The following is a 20338-nucleotide window of genomic DNA, read 5'->3' on the forward strand; positions in this document are numbered from 1 at the left end:
AGAATGACACAAAACCTCTGAGCCTTTCACATAAAATGCAAAATCCATTTCCTTGCTCTAGGTTTCTTATATTGAGAGCCTGCAAACCTGAAGACAGCTATATTTTTAAGTATTTCTGTTTTCAGTAAGTCCACCATCAAGCTGTCTGAGCTTGCTGCTCAAACCACCCAGGGCTCAGAAATGACCACTCAAAGGGCAATAGAAGCTATAGAGAAGTTGCAAAAGTGCCCACATTCTGGAGAAAGGTATCATTCCCATTCTATAGACTGTGTACATGAGGCAGAAAGCCCACGCTAAGTTTCGCTCCCAAGACTCAGCCTCGGAGCCACTTGGGGTGTTCTGCTTTCACTAATTCCACTGGGAGGTTTAATCCACTGCGCAGATAATTTCTGCAGCCAGGCAATGGATCCGTATTCAGCCAAAGCTTTTTGCATGGAATGTGATACCAAATCTCTGGCATGCTAAATTTCTCCAAATATCTGCAGCTGCCCTTTGGTCAAGACAACTTCTTCTTGGCATTACACAGGAATCAGCAATATAGTAAATCTGTACAAACCCACTATAAAATTCAGGCAGAAATCATCAAAAGTGTTTTAATGATTAAACCATGTCAAACATTAACAACGTAGGTATACTCAGATGAGCCAAGAGTTTATTTCTAGCACATTTAGACAGCCTATTTTGAACAGTATAGCTGCTGTACTGAGCTATGTAAAGACTCTGCAAACCAGTACCTAGAAATGAAGACACACACACGAGCTTCGATAATGTAAACATGACAGACACTGTCTCCTTCAAAACAAGGAATGAAAACCCACAAGGGCAGCAGGAAAACTTATTAATTCCCTAAGAGATGTGCAAAAAATTTTAAAAAGGTTTAATTTAAAAAAAGAAAAATTAAACAAGTTAAAACTGGCATTTATATAAATATCAAAAATAGCTAAACTTGAGCAATAACCAACTGAACATCTTGCACAATTCCATTTCTCAGAGCTTAATGAATGAGATATTCATAAGCCAGGCTCCACCATGGCAGATACCAGAGTAACATCCCAGCAACAGACCTCAGCTTTGCAGCTGGCTCCTCATCTGTGCAAGGCAACATTTTACAGGAGCAACCTTAGTAGCTCTCTAAACAAATCCTCAGATAACAAGCCAAGACATTACTGGTAACAAACACAACTCACACTACAGGAACAGACACCTCCAGCACATTTCAGTAACACTTAGAAAACATTACGTTTGACTTAGACCACTTAATTTTGCTTGTTTAGGAAAAGATGTTCGTTAGGCACATTTTAAAAATGAGCATATGCTACATGAAGACCAACACAGTTACCAACTTAAACACAGACGGTTCCATCAGAAAAGCATCCTTCCGTCTTCACTTTGAAATACACCTCTGGATATGTTACAGATTTAAACAGCAGCTCTTAAAGTGTGGATATGGCTGTGGTAACAACACTTGAAATTCTGCCAGTTTCCATATTAAAAACCACTCTTCATTTAGCATTGAAGAATTCTCAGAAATAAGAAAGAGAAAATAAAAGATGGGTCCACCCTGTATATACCCTAAACCTCAGAGACAAATATGTAAGTCTTACCGGACTGAGTAAGCGCCAATTAATTTTACAGTAGTGACATACTTCAAATAAAAAAATAAGATCTATTAAAAAGGTAAAATAACTTTTCCATCTGGTTTGTGACTGCTTAGTCAGTTAAAGCCAAATATACAAAACTAAATGCACCATTTCTAATTTCACTGTATCACGTAAGAGATACCTAACACTGTGTATCACATACAGACCAGTAAAATGATCATGGATTCTTCTACATGACTTTTTAATAAAAAGTCAGTCAACTGAAAAGTTGAAACATACCCTAATTTTTAAACCAGTCGTAAGCTTTGGGCCCTGCTTTTTAATTTAAGGCATGTGTGTTTAACTACTGAAACCAGCGTCATACAAATTACTTCTACAATCACATGCATGATCTACAGTAAAAAAAATGGAGTTTAGATTACAGTGTTTTCAAATTGTGAATCATAATTCAGCACCTATCGTATTGACTAGTAAGGCAACAGCAGTGTCATATACTACAATAACACTCCCTTCCACAGTCTATAGCGGGGTCAGTGACAGCCCAGAATTATTTTTAAACTTCAACCTACTTTTATGTTCTGTATACAGTTTCTAGGGTGTTTGCACTGGTTAAGTCCTACATAAGTCACACTATTCTAGGCAGGAATAGTTACAGTAGCCATTAGAGTATTAGTGCACAACTCTTATTGTGCTTTTACAATCAGATGATTTTGTTGTTGGGGTTATCAAAATGGTTTTTCAGTTTGGTCTTCAATCCTTCCTTTGTTTTCTTTGTTTCACATTGTTCTCAAGGGAAGAAAAGCTGTTTGTGTACCCGTTCACAGTGGCTGTAGAGCCATTCTGATACTCTTTCCTCCTCGAGGATGCCTTCTTGTTGTAAGTCTAGAATATACAGAAAGACACATGGTTTTACTTAAACAGATTTCAGACAATTTTCTCACAGCAATTCAAGAAGCTAGAAGTAAATCTGCATCCATCAAGGCCTTGTGCTGGCAGCAGAGTCTAACAAGCTAACATTTTTTGTGTATGAGGCTACATTGTGTGTTTCATTCATCACAAGAAGAGAATTAGCTCACTGGCAAAGAACAGGGATTGCTGCACGATGGTAGCACTGGCAGTAATATGTTAACAGTAAATTAGAAGCAGGGAAGCAATTTTATGAGCAGACTATGGCACAAGAATATACTCAAAATGACAAGGGAGGAGGGAGGCTTGATGCACTGCAGGTGACTATCTCCAGCAGTGACAGAACAAGAAGTGGGTAAACAGGAACAGCGAGGGCAGTTTCAGAGACAGAAATATGAAACAAATTTGCTGCAGCAGACTTGCAAAGCAAGAAAGGAGTGAAAACCAACAGCTTTCAGGAGACTCAGCACAAAAATTAGTGACAGTGAAAAAATACGCATGACTTAATCTTTGTCAAAGGGGTTCAGTTGCCTCATGAGAACACATTTCCAAACTGTGCATGTGAAGGAAAGTTAAAATATGAGTAACCCTGATGAGGGAAGTAGAATAATATTTGGGGTATATGATCATCTTTAATTTGCATGCTCATATGCAGGAAGGGATCAGGAGCACAGGACTGATTTTAAGAAACACCAAAAGATCAGAAGGGTGACGCCTGCTATGTTCTCTCCTGCCTCAGTCACTCTCACCAGACCTGAAAGGTTCAGGTGAAAAGAGTGTTAAAAAGAGACATTTAAACTAGGTAACACTGTTTGAGGTCAGTGCATGGGACTGCATGGGGTTGATTTCCTGAAGACAGGTACATCTTTGCCCTGAGCCTGAGTGTGACCTACTCTGAACAACATAGATTGAGTCTAGATCTGTTCAGACATGAAATAAATGCCACAGAAACTCAATTCAAAATGCTAATTTTCCACGTGGAAATGCTTATAGAGGTGAACCCAAACCAGATTTTTGTGTGCTGATAGTTTCAGATGTTTCTCAGGCAATAAACTAAGCATTTACCCTTGTAAGAACAGTAGGAAACAATTTGCTTGTGCACTTCAGAGGTTGCTGTTTTATTTCAAAATGAAAAACTGTTTCCTAAATTAAGCTCCTCCTCTCCCTTATCTGTAGTTAAAAGTGCATTAGTAAAATGTGTTTCTGTGATACTCTGCTTATAGAGATTTCTAACAGTTTTGAATTTTGTAGACAGCACACCTGAAGCTCTCAAAGTTGTGGGTAGACCAGTGAGTATAATACATTAAAAATGCATGCATGTTGCTGGAAGAAAAAGGCTATTTCAAGCAGATCTTTCTGTAAAACAGCTTTCCAATGAAACAAAACCAGCAGAATGGTATAAAGAATCTATGAATATTATGACTTTTACCTGAATGTAGAAATTTGTGAAGAGGATAATCAAAGAAATCATATAAAAAATCTGGAAATACAGCCACCCCTGAGGAAACGCACATGGCCAAACAACACCACAGCTGGTCTGGAAGATTGTCAGGACAAACTGAATCTGGGGAAAGAAAAAACAAAACAGAACAAAACAAAACAAAAACCAGAGCATGTCAGTGCAAGAAGGGAAAAAGCCATTATTGACCAAAACCTAATTAGGTGTCTCCAAAACGTCCTAAGGTTGATGCATTCTTCTTCTCTATTTTACTAAAACAAAGTAAACATGATTTAGCAAGACTTTCAGGTTGCGATATTCTGTTGCTTAAGTGATTTTATTTAATATTGTTCCATTTTAGAGCATTACTGTAACCTACATAGAATCAGTTTATAAGTGTCCTAGGGAACAGAGACCACCACCCCCCGAGGGAGAGCTCACCAGGGTTTGGCTCTGCCAGCCTAACACAGTAGCTCTGCTAAAAATCCAGCGTCACCTCTTCCACAGTCTGAGACTACCCTATATATGGCTCCAGTGAAAGAATTTTAAGTCAAAAACTGCACATATGAAGCAGAGAAGCTGGGGGAACGGGGGCATGGAAGAGATCAGAGGTTCATTACACCTGTTTACAACAACCTTTGGTTTTCTCTTTTGGAAAAAAAATCAACAGTTTGGGCTTATGTGCTGCAAAGGCCTTCAGGCAAAAAATCCATCCTTACATGAAGGCTACCAGATTAGGGGATGTTTATTTGAAAAGAGATGCAATTGCCATGCAGAGCAGGCAGGGAAATGGAAGCACTGTGACAATAGCCAGGGGAGCAGCTACACCACAGAGGCAGTTGCAATTTGCAGCGCTCAGACAGCACAGATGAAGAACAGGGCCCAAATCTGGAAGGGAAACAAAACAAAACAAAACAACCTGCTAAACCACACAGAACTTTGCTGTGCTTCGCCTTCCTTCTGGAAGAAACAGTGCTAAGAAAAAGGATTTTGAGAATTGAACTCTGAATTGCTGACAATCACCAGCAAATGCTACTAAACCTAATCAGAGTTCTGAGAGTGGGGAGAGAAGTGGGAAGAAAGAATCATAGCAGTAAATATTAACAATAATTTTAAAAACCTCTAGGCTTTGTCTTTCCCATCTATAAAACGAGGAGAACAAAATGCCTGTGCACACTTTCTTGTGCAGCTCTGGCACATTATACACATCAGAGTCACTGCAGCATGTGCCTCACTGCTTAACTTCAGTGCTCTTTTCACCCCCGGTCCACAGCATTCAGGCATCATCTCTGTACACCCAGGAAACAATACAAATGGATGCAACAAACACAATGCAGAATTACAAGTGAAAAAAAATCTGCCCATTTAAAGTGCGGAAGGAGAACAGAAATATTGAACAGTTTTTAATAAACCATTTGCAACTGCATGCAAAAAGGGGGACAGAAAATCCATTGTCTTGCAGGACTAAAATGAAGGGCCTTGTTAGTTGCAGACTGTGTAGCACTCTGCTTCTGCTCTGCCCTCTCAGCATCAGCCTGAGCAACAAGCACCCAGACAGGCACACTGCCTACACGGCTCCAAAGACCCCAAAAAAGACCCCAAAAACCCAGCACTGAGATTCCCCAATACTTCTTGCCACACAGCTTGGAGAGATATAAAAAGATCCTACTGAACTGCTCAGCGCTGATTTATGCACGCCATCAGTTCCTACCTCCCTTTTGCCCTGAAAGCAGTACAGAGAGGCAGAAGCTGGATTTCTAAAGTGATCTGTGTGCAGGAAGATGTAAAAGCTTTTAGATTTCACTTCCCCTTCTATCCATACCAAAATTTTCTGTTGGTAAAGGCCAAAAGATGCCACTGAGAACACAAGAACCTGCTGAAGCGCTACAGGAGCTCATCACTCACCAGCTGCCCCTGAGTGATGTACTTCTTCCACCACAGATACGGACGCATCGCTGGAACAGCCGACAATCCATAGTAGGAGTACATGAGGACATGGATAAAGCTGTTCAGTGTGGCACCGAAATAAGCTGAAACAGCAAAGGAGAAAGAAAGTACCCTGAATTACCAGGAAAATGCTGTTACATGGAACCAACAGCTCAAAATGGCTACTATTTAAAATATGATTTCTCTTAGAGCAAAAGCAAAAAACTCCCCTCTCCTGAAACTCAACTGAGAATGTTGACTCAACCGAGTGTTTGAGATGCTTTGCCACTGTGTGCTGTGTATCAGCCTTCTGATTTTGTTTGCTCTATTTATTATTTTTCTACACTCCATCTTGTCAATAGGAAGCTGATAAAAATGAATCATGTAAACATGCCCAACAATCCACAGCTTCTCCAATCTAATTTTAGGCCAATTTCACTTTCTGGGAGGGAGCCTATTTGGTCATTTATAAGCAAAAGCAACAAGTAGCTTCCGAATGTGAAAGCTAACCATTCCATTTGTCCTTGTTTGCGGCATCTTTAGTCACCAAATAAATTTCAGTTTTAGCTTAGCACCAAACCGTGTGGTACTGGATGACCACGCACGACACAGAGATTGGTAAGGAAGAAGAAAAACACATCACCAGAAATAGCACAAAAGTATTTCCAAGACCACAAAAACTCAAGATAGACTCTAAGTACTTGCACTTTTGACTGTTCTATAAACAGAGATTGACTTCTTTATAGGAAAATGTGGTTCTGGATGCACGCTTCCCATAAGTTCAACATTACTCACTGTCGTGCTGACAACACAAAACAAATATGAGTTTCTATGTTGTTTGGCTAGGAAAGCAGACTCCTGAGCAATCCAGCTACTTGGTCTGCCTTGCTGCTAGTTTACACCCACTGGATTTCAAAAGGTTTCTCTTGGATTAACGTGCATATCTGAACCACAACTGAACCACACTAATACAGTTAGTAAAGTAGATGACAAGAAAAACAAAGGACATTAAAGAATCTGCCAAGGTTGCCAGAGGTTAGAAGGATTTAGACAAGAGAGACACGGAAACCTTTCACTTAAGACACATTCAGTCAAGTTCAGTTCAAGTTTAGTGCTCAGGGGACAACAACATTTTAATTGAAATCATTTGTTGTGGTTATGAGTATAAAATTAGATTAATGTGTGAAAGTTACATCTCAGGTGAACTTTACAGATTTAAGGACAAGTGTCACTATTAGACATCTTGCAGTCAAAACACATTTCTGGTTCTTCCTTGGAAAAAAACATTGTTTCATTTGAGGGTCTCCAAAAAAAGAGAAAGCAAGGCTGATAGGTGCCAGACCTGGACTGCTGCAGAAAACAAATGTCAAACTGTCAAGTAAAATCTTCAAGCTATATAGTCATGTATTTTCCAGACACCCCGCAGGCATCTTAATATCTCCAGCAACGGCTGCAATTCAGCAAAATAGCTTAGCATCAGAAACAACACATCCTGCACTTGAAGATACCAGAAATGTTTGATTTGACCAAACGAAAATCAAAACAAGGCCTCTGATGCCAGCATATCCCATCACATCCCAGTACTTACAGTGACCACAAGGCACCCAGTTCATAACAAACCACCAAATATTCAGCATCGTTGCATGGTGATAGACATGCAGGACAGTGATCTGATGATTATTTTTCCGCAGAATGAAAAAGAAGGTATCCATGAACTCAATGAGTTTGGAGAAATAATACCACCAGAGGACATGTATGATCTAGAAAGGAGGAAACAAGTTTTAAAAGTACTGCACATTGTGACCAGACAGTATTTAGCAAACTAGGGCAAAAAATGCTGTAGTGCTGCCTGTAAAGGCAAGATCTGAGAAGAAATCATCACCACACCTTCCCACAGACAGAGAACGGACACACAGTAGCCAGATACAGACTGAAGACCAATTCTGTTTTTTGAGCTGGGAACACATGAAAGTGTACATACAATTATTCACAGAAATTGTAAATATCAATGAATATACTGTTGATTAATTCTTATGTCTGACCATGCATCACTCATCCATACTGTGGAAGGAGAAAAAAACACACAGTTTGAACAAAAACTGCATGATCAATACCATTCTGCTTTCTACTTACGTTCAAGGAAACAATTGAAAACGTAATTAGCCTGAAGTCTTGATTACATTACCTTCATATCAGCTTCACCTCCACTGTGTGTGTCCTGACAGTAGAAATTGTATCCTCCCTCCCATACTCCTGTCACCAACTGGGGAGAGCAAAGAACAAAGTGTCAGTCGATGCCAACACCGTGCCTCACAGTGAACCCAAACCCTGACAGAAGCTTTGGGAGACACCTGGTGACAAGGCATCTGTGGACACCTCAATGTGACACTAGGCTGGGTTTCAGCTCCAGGCACTAGCTGAATCATAAAGAAGGGTGAGTTAATAGAAATTCTTCAATTGCAGCGTAACAGAATAAAAGTACGAGATAGTGCTCCAGCTTATCACAGAATCACAGAATCACAGAATCGAAGGGGTTGGAAGGGACCTCCAGAGATCATCGAGTCCAACCCCCCTGCCAAAGCAGGTTCCCTACAGCAGGTCACACAGGTCGGCATCCAGGCAGGTCTTGAACATCTCCAGAGAAGGAGACTCCACCACCTCCCTGGGCAGCCTGTTCCAGTGCTCCGTCACCTCACTGTAAAGAAGTTTGTGCAGAACTTCCTATGCTGCAGTTTCTGGCCGTTTCCCCTTGTCCTGTCTCCACTCACCACTGAAAAGAGTCTGGCCTCGCCATTCTGCCCCCCACACCTTAGATATTTATAGACCTGGATCAGGTCCCCTCTCAGTCTTCTTTTCTCAAGGCTGAACAGACCCAGTTCACTCAGCCTTTCCTCATAGGAGAGATGCTCCAGGCCCTTCACCATCTTCGTGGCCCTCCGCTGGACTCTTTGCAAGAGATCCCTGTCTTTTTTGTACTGGGGAGCCCAGAACTGGACACAGTACTCCAGATGAGGCCTTACCAGGGCAGAGTAGAGGGGGAGGATCACCTCCCTCGACCTGCTGGACACGCTCTTTGCAATGCACCCCAGGATGCCATTGGCCTTTTTGGCCACAAGGGCACACTGCTGGCTCATGGCCAACCTGTCATCCACCAGGACACCCAGGTCCCTTTCCGCAGAGCTCCCCTCCAGCAGGTCATCCCCCAACCTGTACTGGTGCATGGAATTATTCCTCCCCAGATGCAAGACTCTACACTTGCTTTTGTTAAACCTCATCCGTTTTTTTTCTGCCCAGCTCTCCAGCCTGTCCAGGTCTTGCTGAATGGCAGCACAGCCTTCAGGCGTGTCAGCCAATCCTCCCAACTTCGTATCATCAGCAAACTTGCTGAGGGTGGCCACTATCCCCTCATCAAGGTCATTGATGAAGATGTTGAACAAGACCGGACCCAGCACCAACCCCTGAGGAACACCGCTGCTTACAGGCCTCCAGCCAGCCTCTATCCCACACAGCATGTGTTTGTTCCTAGACAGATTCTCCCTTCAGCTGATGATCTCATTGCTGGAGAAAGGGAACAACCAAAGATTACAAATTATAATTGGTAATACCAAAGATTACAAAACACAATTGCAAACATGAGGATCTGACTACAATTTTTTCAGCCGTATAACAGAACAAACCTTTCAGCTTTGCTATCATTAACAGTTAACAACTAATGCTTTACCATATGTTGATTCTTTAAATCTTTTTAAATAAATCCCTAATTCCAAGCACATTACATTCTTCACCATCCAAGTGATTTCCTCTTCAGTCTCTGTCATTGCCTGCCTGACTTCCTGATATATCAAATAATACCTCAAATATGACAAAATTACTTTGCAGAGTAATTAGGGAGTAATGAGCAGCTAGCTACCAGTCATGAGAGGGTGACGAGGAGTCCTTTCCCTGGGGCTGGCTGAAACCAAGGTGGAATCCAGATCCACTGCCAGTGCCCGTGTCCCATGCTTTTCCCACAGCTGCGGATCACCCGCTGTCCCTGAGCTCTGTGTATGAGGGGTGATGGGGAGCAGGCAGACTGCAAAGGGAGAGGCTGAAGCAGGCTCTGAAGGGCGAGATGGAGGAGCTCCTGGAAGGGGAGATTTTGAAGGTGGGACTTGAGAGGGCAGTAGGTGTGAGGACGGGATGAGAACAAGTGTCTTGGCTTATAATGTGGCCAGGAGGCAGCTTGCTATTTAACCTATTTATTTTTAACACCAAGGGAGAACCCTGGTGGTTCTGGCTTCTGACTTTTAAGAGGTTGCCATCAGTGCTTCTATTAAAGTAATAATCATGACAGAAGAGCCTGCTTGATGTTTAGAAAGACATTTTTTCCTCTTGGAAATAGTATTAGAAGAGGAATAGGGAATTTAAACTACTTCCAATTGTAAAAAGAATGGGAAAGCAACCTAAAAAATCCTTCCAAAAGCATGGACAGACATCCTGCACAAGTGACTTGTCCATTCTGGGCCTTATCTACACTCATGGAGAATTAAAAAAAAAAACAGGCTTTGTAAGGCCATGGTTAAAAACTCAATGTACTGTAAGTCATTTAAAATAATTAGTTGCTACAATAACTGGTGCTATTAAACGCTGTCCAGAACTGTGAATGGGAAATTAATTCTGAAAGGTACAATAAAGATTATGATTTAAATGACCTTTTCCTAATGTTATTTCTTTCATGGCTCATTTTCTCCCTAAATTACCTTTAAAAATACCCAATCAGTCTAGGTCGTTACTTTAGACCTCCTGAAATAGAACTATGGCCACTAGTTAGTGGAGGAAGGGGGGGGAAAAGACATCCAGTAATACCTTAACATAAAGACCTGAAATTACCTCAGTAATGGAGAACAATCAATATTACCATGACAGTGACAGCAAGGCAGCCTTGTGCATCAGCAGCAGACCCAAGCAATTTCTCTATCCAAGCAGCAAGGAGAACTCATCCAGGTACCTGCTACCCTCTCTGGACAAAGCTTACACCAAGCTACTCTGACAGCATTGAGGGAAAGCCTGTAAGGTTTCTCGGGTGCTCACTAGTCCATCAGGCAGACCACGCTGTGCTGTAACAGTGTTGCTAAGAGCTTACAGATGTCTTCATGCAGATTTCACAGTTCAAAGAACGGTGAGAAACAGAGCAATAATCACTTTTGCACGGTGATTATTGCAAACAGCAAGGGTCAGCCTCCATCTCCAGCTCTTCCAGGAATTCCTTCAGAGCAAAGGCTAGCACAGTGACACCCAGGGGGCTTTCCCTGCAAGGATACAGGTTCACTACATAAAGCTTGACAGAAGGTGTCCAGATTGATTCTGCTATTTAAAGAATAAAGGCATCAGTGTGAATGTAGGTAGCTTCAGTAAAACTTCAGTCAAGTATTTCCTTGTTTCCAGAAGAGCATATTGTAATATGCTAGGAATGGTAGTGTTATTTCACAGTCATAATGCTGTAAATTATACAAGCAAGGCAATGTTTGTAGGAAACAGCAGTATCTTTTCACATAGAAATAGTATAGTTACTAAAGAAAAATCAAACCTTCCTTTCCAAAAGAAACTAAGAGGTCAAAAATTGCCATGAGCTCATACTACTGTCTGTGAGCCTTGCTTTGAGTAACACATGGCACCCATAGGTAATGGTTTTTCAGAGGGATCAGCTGCTCTCCCACTATTTATTACAGCCACAGCACTTTCAGCACATGCTGGAAGGCCTCAGAAAACAGAAACAATAGGCTGCTCTGAGATCTGACCAACAGCAGTTCCCAGACGGCTGCGCTGTGTACAGAGCTGGGCACATCAATGCAGAAACCGATAAATGGAGCTAACGGAGCTGTTCGCTTAAAATGTTGGTGTCACAAATTGTCAGCAGGTGCATTTAAGTAATTTATTGTGCTTCCTGCGGCCTGCTTCCACCTCCTGAGCCCTCCTACAGCTGCTGTGGGCCCAAGATGGCCTTTCCTGGCCAGCTGACCTCAAGACGCCCTCCAGCTCAAGGCTGGCAGGAGCCCAGGCTTGCTAATGGCACTGCTGATGCACGGCCACAGGCTATCTTCTCTTGAGAAATTAACCTGTGTAGAACAGGCTGACTGTAACCATTTCCAGAGTCTGCCATTTTGAAATGACACGCCAAGAGGGCAGCTCCTTCATAATCCAGTTAAGATAGCACTCCAAGGCGGTGCTAAGTTCCTCAGCCCCAGGGAAAACATGGCAGTTTGAAGTCGCTTTTGTGCTTAAGTAGGATTCTCTTCCTTCTCTCTTTCATTTTTATAGTATGTTTGTGCTGCAATCGAGTTCCTCAAAATGCTGCAGCATGTGGTTTTTATCACATTTGCTGTCAAAATAAAGCAGCATACCTGCACCACTCTGAACTGGCTGTGGAGATGGCTGGTGGGCAAGGATTTTGTGTTCTGATACCAGCCAAGGCCCAAGCCTGGCTACAGGCAGGTGCTTCATATGAAGAGTGAAGAAACAGAGATTGCTTTCAGAAAGTGAGCCTTCATCACAGGCAGGTTTCCTCAAATAGGAACTGACAGGGCAGTTGAGAGGAACCTCTTCCACTCCCCAGGGCCTGCCTTCCTCTAAAATTATCTGAGACAAGCAGCCCACCGCTCTCTTTTGATAGTATCAGAACACACCCCAGCTTTTTCCAGTCATTAAATGCCAGAATAAATAATTTATACTTCTATGTACATAAAATACTACCTACAAACCCTGAATAAGAAGTCTAAGATGTGATTTTAAAGACCAAAAAGACCATCAGACCACCAAGTGAAGCAAGAACACAGTAGCTGGAATTATACAAATCCCACACTTTTTCCCCACCCCTATGTTAGTGCATACAAACATTCAGACAAAAAGGTCAGAAAACCAACAAGATCATCGTTCTCATCTTGGTTGGGAGGACGCCTCACTTCAATATCATGTTTTGGTCACACAACACTAAAACTGAGCTGTGATGCTATGATTCACAGGCTGAACCAGGACAGCTATAACTCAGGAGAAACTCCCAGGCAGAAGTTTAATAGCAAGCTAATAAAACGGTTTATTTTCAGATAGGATATTGAACAAGTTTGTATGTGGTGCTGTTTTATGACTGTCCTCAAACTAGGTCTGATAAAAGTTTAATTCAGCTGAAATACAATGAAATACAGAGATGAGAAAGGTATTATACCTCCCTCTTCCTTTTTTTAATGTTTATTGTCATCAATTTAGCTTGAAAAAGAACACGTGTCATGAAGTGTGACTGATCATATCACAGAATCATAGAATCACCAAGGTTGGAAAAGACCTAGAAGATCATCCAGTCCAACCATTCACCTATTCCCAATAGCTCCCACTAAACCATGTCCCTCAACACAACATCCAGTCTTTCCTTGAACACCCCCTGGGTCGGTGACTCCACCACCTCCCTGGGCAGTCCATTCCAGTGCCTGACCACCCTTGCTGAAAAGTAATACTTCCTCATGTCCAGCCTGAATCTCCCCTGCCGTAGCTTGAAGCCATTCCCCCTGGTCCTATCACTGATGACACGAGAGAAGAGGCCGACCCCCAGCTCACTACAGCCTCCCTTCAGGAAGTTATAGAGAGCAATGAGGTCTCCCCTGAGCCTCCTCTTCTCCAGGCTGAACATTCCCAGCTCCTTCAGCCTCTCCTCATATGGCCTGTGTTCCAGACCCCTCACCAGCTTTGTTGCCCTCCTTTGAACACGTTCCAGGGCCTCAACATCTTTCTTGCAGTGAGGGGCCCAAAACTGGACACAGTACTCGAGGTGCGGCCTCACCAGTGCTGAATACAGGGGAAACATAATCACTCATCCTTCCATGATCACTCATCCTTCACAGCTAAATTTCAGTGACAGACATGGTCTGAGTGAGGCTGTTGCTGGCTTTATACTGACACGGCTATTACAGAGGCACTCACTGCAGCCAGCAGATGTACATTAAGTTTAGGAATCTGACTTTTTCACTATCGCCTGGCTCTTTGGCTTTCATCCTGCAAACAGCGAGCAGCACAGTGTTATGTCAGCAAGGCTGTCGACTTGCAATATTTTAAGGCATCAGTCCTTGCTGCAGACCACTGCTTGCTCCCAAGTCACAGAATCACAGGGGTTGGAAGGGACCCTGGAGATGTTCTAGTTCAACCAGCTGCTAAAACAGGTTCCCTACAGTAGGTTGCACAGGAAAACGTTTGAGCAGGTTTTTAATGTTTCCAGAGAAAAAGACTCTCTGGGCAGTCCGTTCCAGTGCTTTGTCACCTTCATTGTAAAGAAATTTTTTGTCATGTTTGTATGGAACTTCCTATGCTTCAGTTTGTGCCCGTTGCCCCTCGCCCTGTTGCTGGGCACCACTGAAAAGAGGCTGGCCCCATGCCATCCTTTGATAAGCATTGACAAGACCCTCTCTCATTCTTCTCTTTTCCAGCCTGAACAGCCCCGTGTCTCTCAGTCTCTCCTTGTGAGGGAGATGCTCCAGGCCCCCCATCGCCTTTGTAGCCCTAAAGTCCACCACGTCATTGCTGCATTGGCAGGGAAGAAGCATGGAATGTTCACAGTAAAGGACATCCAGTGGTCTTCTAAGACAACAGAGGCTACAAAAGAGCAAACTCACTTACAAGATGATCTCAAAAGAATTTTGTTGTAATTGTCATGAGTTACCATGAGTTTATCATGAGTCGTCATAACACTGCAGCTTTATATGACAGGACAAGGGGAATGACCTCAAGTTGCTCCAGGGGACACTTAGTTTGGATATCAGGAAAAACTTCTTTACAGAAAGGGTAGTTCAAACCCATGTGAAGAGTTTTACTTTATAGAAAGCATAAACCTTCACATTCACTGTGTTGTAACTGTGAAGGATGAGATAATATAAAAGCTATTCAAGTGGTTGCAAGTACGAGGAACTTCAACATAAACTTTTCTTAGTAACCTACTCACTATTAGCAAGGAAAGTCTTACAAAGGCCTACAATCAGCAGTTCAAATCTTCTCCATTGTTTAAATTTATACAGTAGTTTTCATTTGGAAACTATGAGAATTATTTCAAGTATTCAAGAAAAGAAGATTGGCTATGCTAAGAATTTTATCCATACTTAGTACAATTGAAGAAAAGTTGGCACTTGTAATATAAAGGTTAAAATAATATGAATTACTGTATAAGTAATCTCTGCATAAACTAACAATGCAGGTACTGTCAATGAAGTCCACAGCAACACTATGTGTTAACACATCAATATGCAAATTCTGTATGCACTCCTCACACTCACACACTCACTCAGGATTTAGAATATCCTGAAAGGAAGATTAGAAATGAGAACAAATAGAGAATACAAGCTGTTCTAAGTACCTATTGAATCCCACACTGCTCATCCTAAAGAATTAAGTACCAAAATTCCCAATAATCCAAATCAATACAGCAATTTTGACTAAACTCTTCACTACACAAGAGAAATTGCCTTTAAGTTTAAATCATTTCCTACCTAAAACCTCTAAGAATTATAACTTGCATGTATTTCTAAGTAAATGTCCCCTTCTTCCACTCAAGGAAAGCAGTAGCTTTAGCTTTTGTTTGTAATTCCATGTTGAAAATGAAATAACTCCCTACCAAAAAGAGAAATGCTTCTGGTTAAAGGCAAGCCACAATATTCTGTACATTAAAGCCACGTGCTGCATTGTTTATTGACCACATTCTTATTTAAATGGCCATAGTTTTCCATTTTCACGTTAATCAAAGGCATGCAATCTCAATTACGAGCAGCTCAACAGCTCTAAGGAAGCAGAAAACTTGATAGTGCACAAATCTTTGTTTTGTTAAGAAAGAAAATAAGTCCACTTCAGTTTGAAATCTATTTGTACGTTCAGATTTTAACATTCACAAACAGATGAATCACAACTGTCTAGATGCAAAATTTGTTTCAGCAAAATTAAGAGGACATGTGTAAGCTTCCAAGCTTACACAAACAGATGCAAAGAGTTTGTGATTAAACACATTTAAATAAAACACATTTTGCACTCAAAACAAGATATAGTTTTGCTGCCAAGTATGTTGTACAATCTATCAAAGCAATCCAGTTAAGCCTGTCTTCTAGGCAATGGGAGTATTCTCCTCTCAGAAGTGACATTAAAGAATCATGCAACATTTTTGCTGACGTTTCCCCATGTTTAGCAGGACTATCTTCATAGATCATTTTCAACACAAGCCAGTATAATTAAAACAGACACTGCAAAATAACCCCAACCCAAATGCTTTTTCCTACCTCATAAAACATATACAGAGAAAGCAGTGTGAGTCCAAGGTTGTAGACCACTAGAATCCCCCTGCATGAGAACGGTTGTTTGTTCCGCATGTACTTTGGTCCTAGCCATACGATTAGTAAGTACAAGACTGAGAAGATAAAGGTAGGTGTATAATTTTCCAGAAGAAGCCATCCTTTTACTCTGGGATCTGAAACAAACAAACAAAATTACAAACATTTAGACTTTTGAATGAAGAAGAACTCAATGCATCCAGAAAAATCTTTACTCAAGAATGATTCTAGCATCAGAATGACAGAGAAAGATGAAGGGAGAACAGCAAATCTTTTTATCAAGGGCTATGTTACTAATTACAAACAACTTCAGAAGCAAGATTTTATTTACGTGGTTGTTAAAGGAAATAGAAATCTTTATAAGGCAAAGATATTTCTAAACTACTATCTAATTATTGTGAGTGAAATACTAACTACAGCTCAGAAGCTCCATCCATCCTGAATACCAAACATGAGTTCAAATTATAAAGCAAAGCTTCAGCAATCGGTGCTCAGGGACATGATTTAGCAGAGGGCTGTTAGGGTAGTATGGTTAGGCTGTGGTTCGACCTGATGACCTTTAAGGTTTTTTCCAGCCTGAGTTATTCCATGATCCTATGATTCTATCATCTTCTCTTGTTCTCTCAAATCAGCCTTTCCCAACAGCACAGTTTTTATTCCCTCATAGAGCCAGCAAAGCTAATAGCGAAGTGGATGCTCTGAGGGTCTCAGCAGATGGTCCTGATAGCTTTCTGTAGTCTGCATTGTATCTGCATTGTATCAATACTAGCCTAACTAGATTAACAAATGTGCTACTTACGATACTTAAATTTTGTAGTCCTTGCGTTCGCAATGAAACACAGAACAGTCAGTCCTGTTTGACTACCCAGATCAGCTGGCAAAATACTGAAAAAGCACATCAGCTGCTCAGAAAAAGCACATCAGCTCCTCAGAAAAAGCACATCAGCTGCTCAGAATGAGCACTTCAGAGAAATGCCTGAGACAAGTGCGTCACACTTCTTTCCACAGTCACTGCCGTGGTCTCTACCCAGCAACAGCATGGCATTTAACTACCTTCACCTGAGCCCTGTCTAAAGGATAGAAGCCATGCTTGCCAAACCATAAACCAGCAATGTCTTCTTTGCAAAGGAGTCAAATGTGTAAGCTGACTGTAAGAGATAAGGCTTTAAAACATAGGTTGGGAAATGGCTAAGAAAACCTGGGATCTGTTTGGATTTTACTGCCTTAATTTTCAAAACATGGCAAATATAGGCTATGTGAAAGTATGAACACTGTGTCATATCACAACATCCTGACTAATCTAAACAGGTTTAGCATGAAGGTGAGCAGAACCAGGGCACCAAACAACTCAAGAGCAAGCAGAAAGCACTCTCTGAAGGATCAGAGGAGCTCCCCGATGGACCTCATGCTGTGAGGCAACAGCAGGAGCTTCATTTGGACAGAGAAAGAGGGTAGGCAGCAGGAGGAAGTACACCACTGGAAGAGGAAAAACAAGTACTGAGCAACACCACATGGGTTAACTGTGCACCCCAGTTACAGGATCACACGAAGCCTGGGTGAAAGCCCTCATGCAAGGACACTGTCTTCTCTGGTGTTAATGCCTCTCCCTTCATACTGAGCAGGATTTCTGCTCTCCACTTGTGAACTTTTTCCCAGTGAACAGCTCACCAAAACCACTGTTTCTTTAAAAAGAATGGTTCCGAAGAAGAAATGCATTCTAAAAAACACTTCTTAAAATTTATTTCAGTGAAAGCGAAGTAAGCAGCTCCAATTATGAGAATAAGAGTATTTTTGTTTCATCAAATGCAAATTCTAACAAGATTTATTTTCCAATACAACCTATCATTAACTTCTAAGACAAAACCTGCGAAGACCTGAGTGAGATCAGTAGGTCAGTGAGGCTAACACTGGCATGTAACTGCTAGTAAAGAGAACAGCATCTCAGACTGCTGTAGCTAAAAAATAAGCAGCTCTCCAGGTTAGAAGAGAACATGCACTGAGACATTTCTACTTTCTTACAGAATCACACGTTATGTTGCTCTGCAGATATTAAGAAAACTGATCACTTTTCAAAGTCAGGTTGCTAGGAATGTTCTTCTTATGCTCCAGTGTCTGTTCTTTTGAATCAGTTATACTATTTTATTTTCTGAAAAAGCCTACCTCTGGGTCCAAGCCAAACATCCAGGTAGCTATTGATTGTTTTATCCAGACGTTCCATTCTACAATCTGGTGAAATGGAAAAATGAAAAGTAAGTTAGTTATTTTTCACTGCACAGAAACAGTTTAATTATCTGAATACCAACTGCTCGAGTTAACAAAGAAAATTCTAATATCCAAAAATTGCAGACAGATACTGGACATTATTAGCAAAGACAGTACAAGTACAGAAAACATATTCTAGTGTCAGAGAGAAACAGCTGTAAAGATGTGCATTTAATCACGGATTCAGAAACACGGAGGTTTAAAACAGTAAGTGCAGTTTTATCAAAAGTGCTTTCTAGTTCAGTATTGTAAGAGTATAAATACAGCATCATAACTGGCATGACTGCTCTACAAGGAGGAGAGCTGGACCTTGAAAAGAACAGCAACACTGAAATTCCCACATAAATACTATGAAGCTATTTTAACAAAGAACTTCAAACAGTTGGCAACATTAGCTGGGGAGGAGGAAGGGAAGGAAAAACATGAAAACTGGCTCTCTATCACTTTGTGAATAGGTGACTGATCACAGCTGTGATTAACAGCCCATAAAACTAAAAGATGAACAACTACGGGATAACAGTGTTGCACAGGCAAGGAAGGGAAATACTGCAATTCACAGCATGAAGGTCTTCATTTCCACAGCTTCCTTACTGGCAAACTCTATACTATAAAGTAACACCCCTCAGGTACAGGAGGGACCCATAAGGATCTGGAGTCCAGCTCCTGGCTCCACACAGGAGCACCCAAAATATTCAAACTCTGTCTGTGAGCGCTGCCCAAAACCTTGAGCTCCATCAGCTCAGAGCTGTGCCCGCAGCCCTGTGCAGCCCGTTCCATGCCCACCACCTCTGGTGCAGCCCTGTCCCTCACCCCCAGCCGCCCTCCCCTGAACGGCAGCTCCATGCCGTTCCCTGCCGCTGTCACACAGAGCAGAGCTCAGCGCTGCCCCTCGGCTCCCTGTGAGGAGCTGCAGCCGCCATCAGGCCTCCCTCAGCTCCTTGCTCTGCGCTGAGTGCACAGAGGGACCTCAGCGCTCCTCACACCTCTCGACCTCCAGACCCTCCTCCATCTTTGTAGCCCTCCCTGAGACACTCATTAAATTCTCATGAGAAGAGGAAGAAACTTTCTTTTTGCTTTAAATATATATATATACACACACACAATTTCCTCTTCTCTATGCAGAATTCCTTCCAATTTTTTCAAATTATAACAGAGCTTTCGTTAAAGTAATTTTGCCCTTTTCCAGCAGTATAATTTTCACCTCTTGATGTTTCTCTTCCCTTCAGTACTCACATTGACAGCAATTTTTAGTTACATGGAAATAATGCAAGCAACTCGTAAGAGGTCGACATACAGTGAAAAGTGAAACCATTACGCAAGTTTTCAAGTTTGTATATAGCTGACAACAAAGAAGTTCATCTTTTTCTTTTTTTCTTTTTCCCTAGCTAAGGAAACAGCTTACTTTTACCTGTTAGAACGCTGCCTTTAGGATATTTCCGATTTACACAAGTAAAATAAATATTAGGTCAGCTGGCACTGACGCCTCAATTTCTCCTGAGGGCAGCAGAACAGCGAACAGATGCCAAGGATGCGCAGGGTCCCATGCACATCCCCAAGCAGAGCTGGGGCCCACTCCATCTCCATGGCTGCTTGCAGGACAGGCAGGGCCTCAATTTCATTTCAGTTTCTACTTCCCATGACACCGGGAGAATTAAATAGACAAGAATGTATTTACATCATTTGTTGTTCTGTATAATCCCACATCCTTTCCACCACATCGTAACCTTGAGGCTCCAGCGCTCCTACAGGATTTCTGGCTGCGCCCCAAGCCCATCTTTACCCACTGCATTTTCAAGGACACAGAGAACTTTCTTAATCTGTGCACTCAAAGCCATTTCTAGTGTTTTGAACTACACAAAGACACAGAAACTACCCTG

At 41.7% G+C, this 20338-nt stretch overlaps 1 protein-coding gene across 2 annotated transcripts in view; it reads right to left on the reverse strand.

Moving 5' to 3' along the window:
* Positions 1 to 579: 579 nt before the first annotated feature.
* ELOVL5 (ELOVL fatty acid elongase 5) overlaps positions 580 to 20338 on the reverse strand; it is a 39668-nt gene continuing 19909 nt past the window's right edge. For both annotated transcript variants that reach the window (XM_052677058.1, XM_052677066.1), the window contains exons 2-8: positions 18360 to 18425; positions 16149 to 16336; positions 8057 to 8134; positions 7460 to 7631; positions 5851 to 5975; positions 3937 to 4071; positions 580 to 2483 (exon numbers count right to left, since the gene is read on the reverse strand). In XM_052677058.1, the coding sequence (XP_052533018.1) occupies positions 2352 to 2483; positions 3937 to 4071; positions 5851 to 5975; positions 7460 to 7631; positions 8057 to 8134; positions 16149 to 16336; positions 18360 to 18417 (888 nt within the window). In that variant the 5' untranslated portion in view covers positions 18418 to 18425 and the 3' untranslated portion in view covers positions 580 to 2351. The remainder of the gene's footprint in view (positions 2484 to 3936; positions 4072 to 5850; positions 5976 to 7459; positions 7632 to 8056; positions 8135 to 16148; positions 16337 to 18359; positions 18426 to 20338) is intronic.

This window comes from Tympanuchus pallidicinctus, unplaced genomic scaffold (assembly GCF_026119805.1).
Source record: "Tympanuchus pallidicinctus isolate F22 unplaced genomic scaffold, pur_lepc_1.0 scaffold1, whole genome shotgun sequence".
In the NCBI taxonomy this organism is placed as follows: Eukaryota; Metazoa; Chordata; class Aves; order Galliformes; family Phasianidae; genus Tympanuchus; species Tympanuchus pallidicinctus.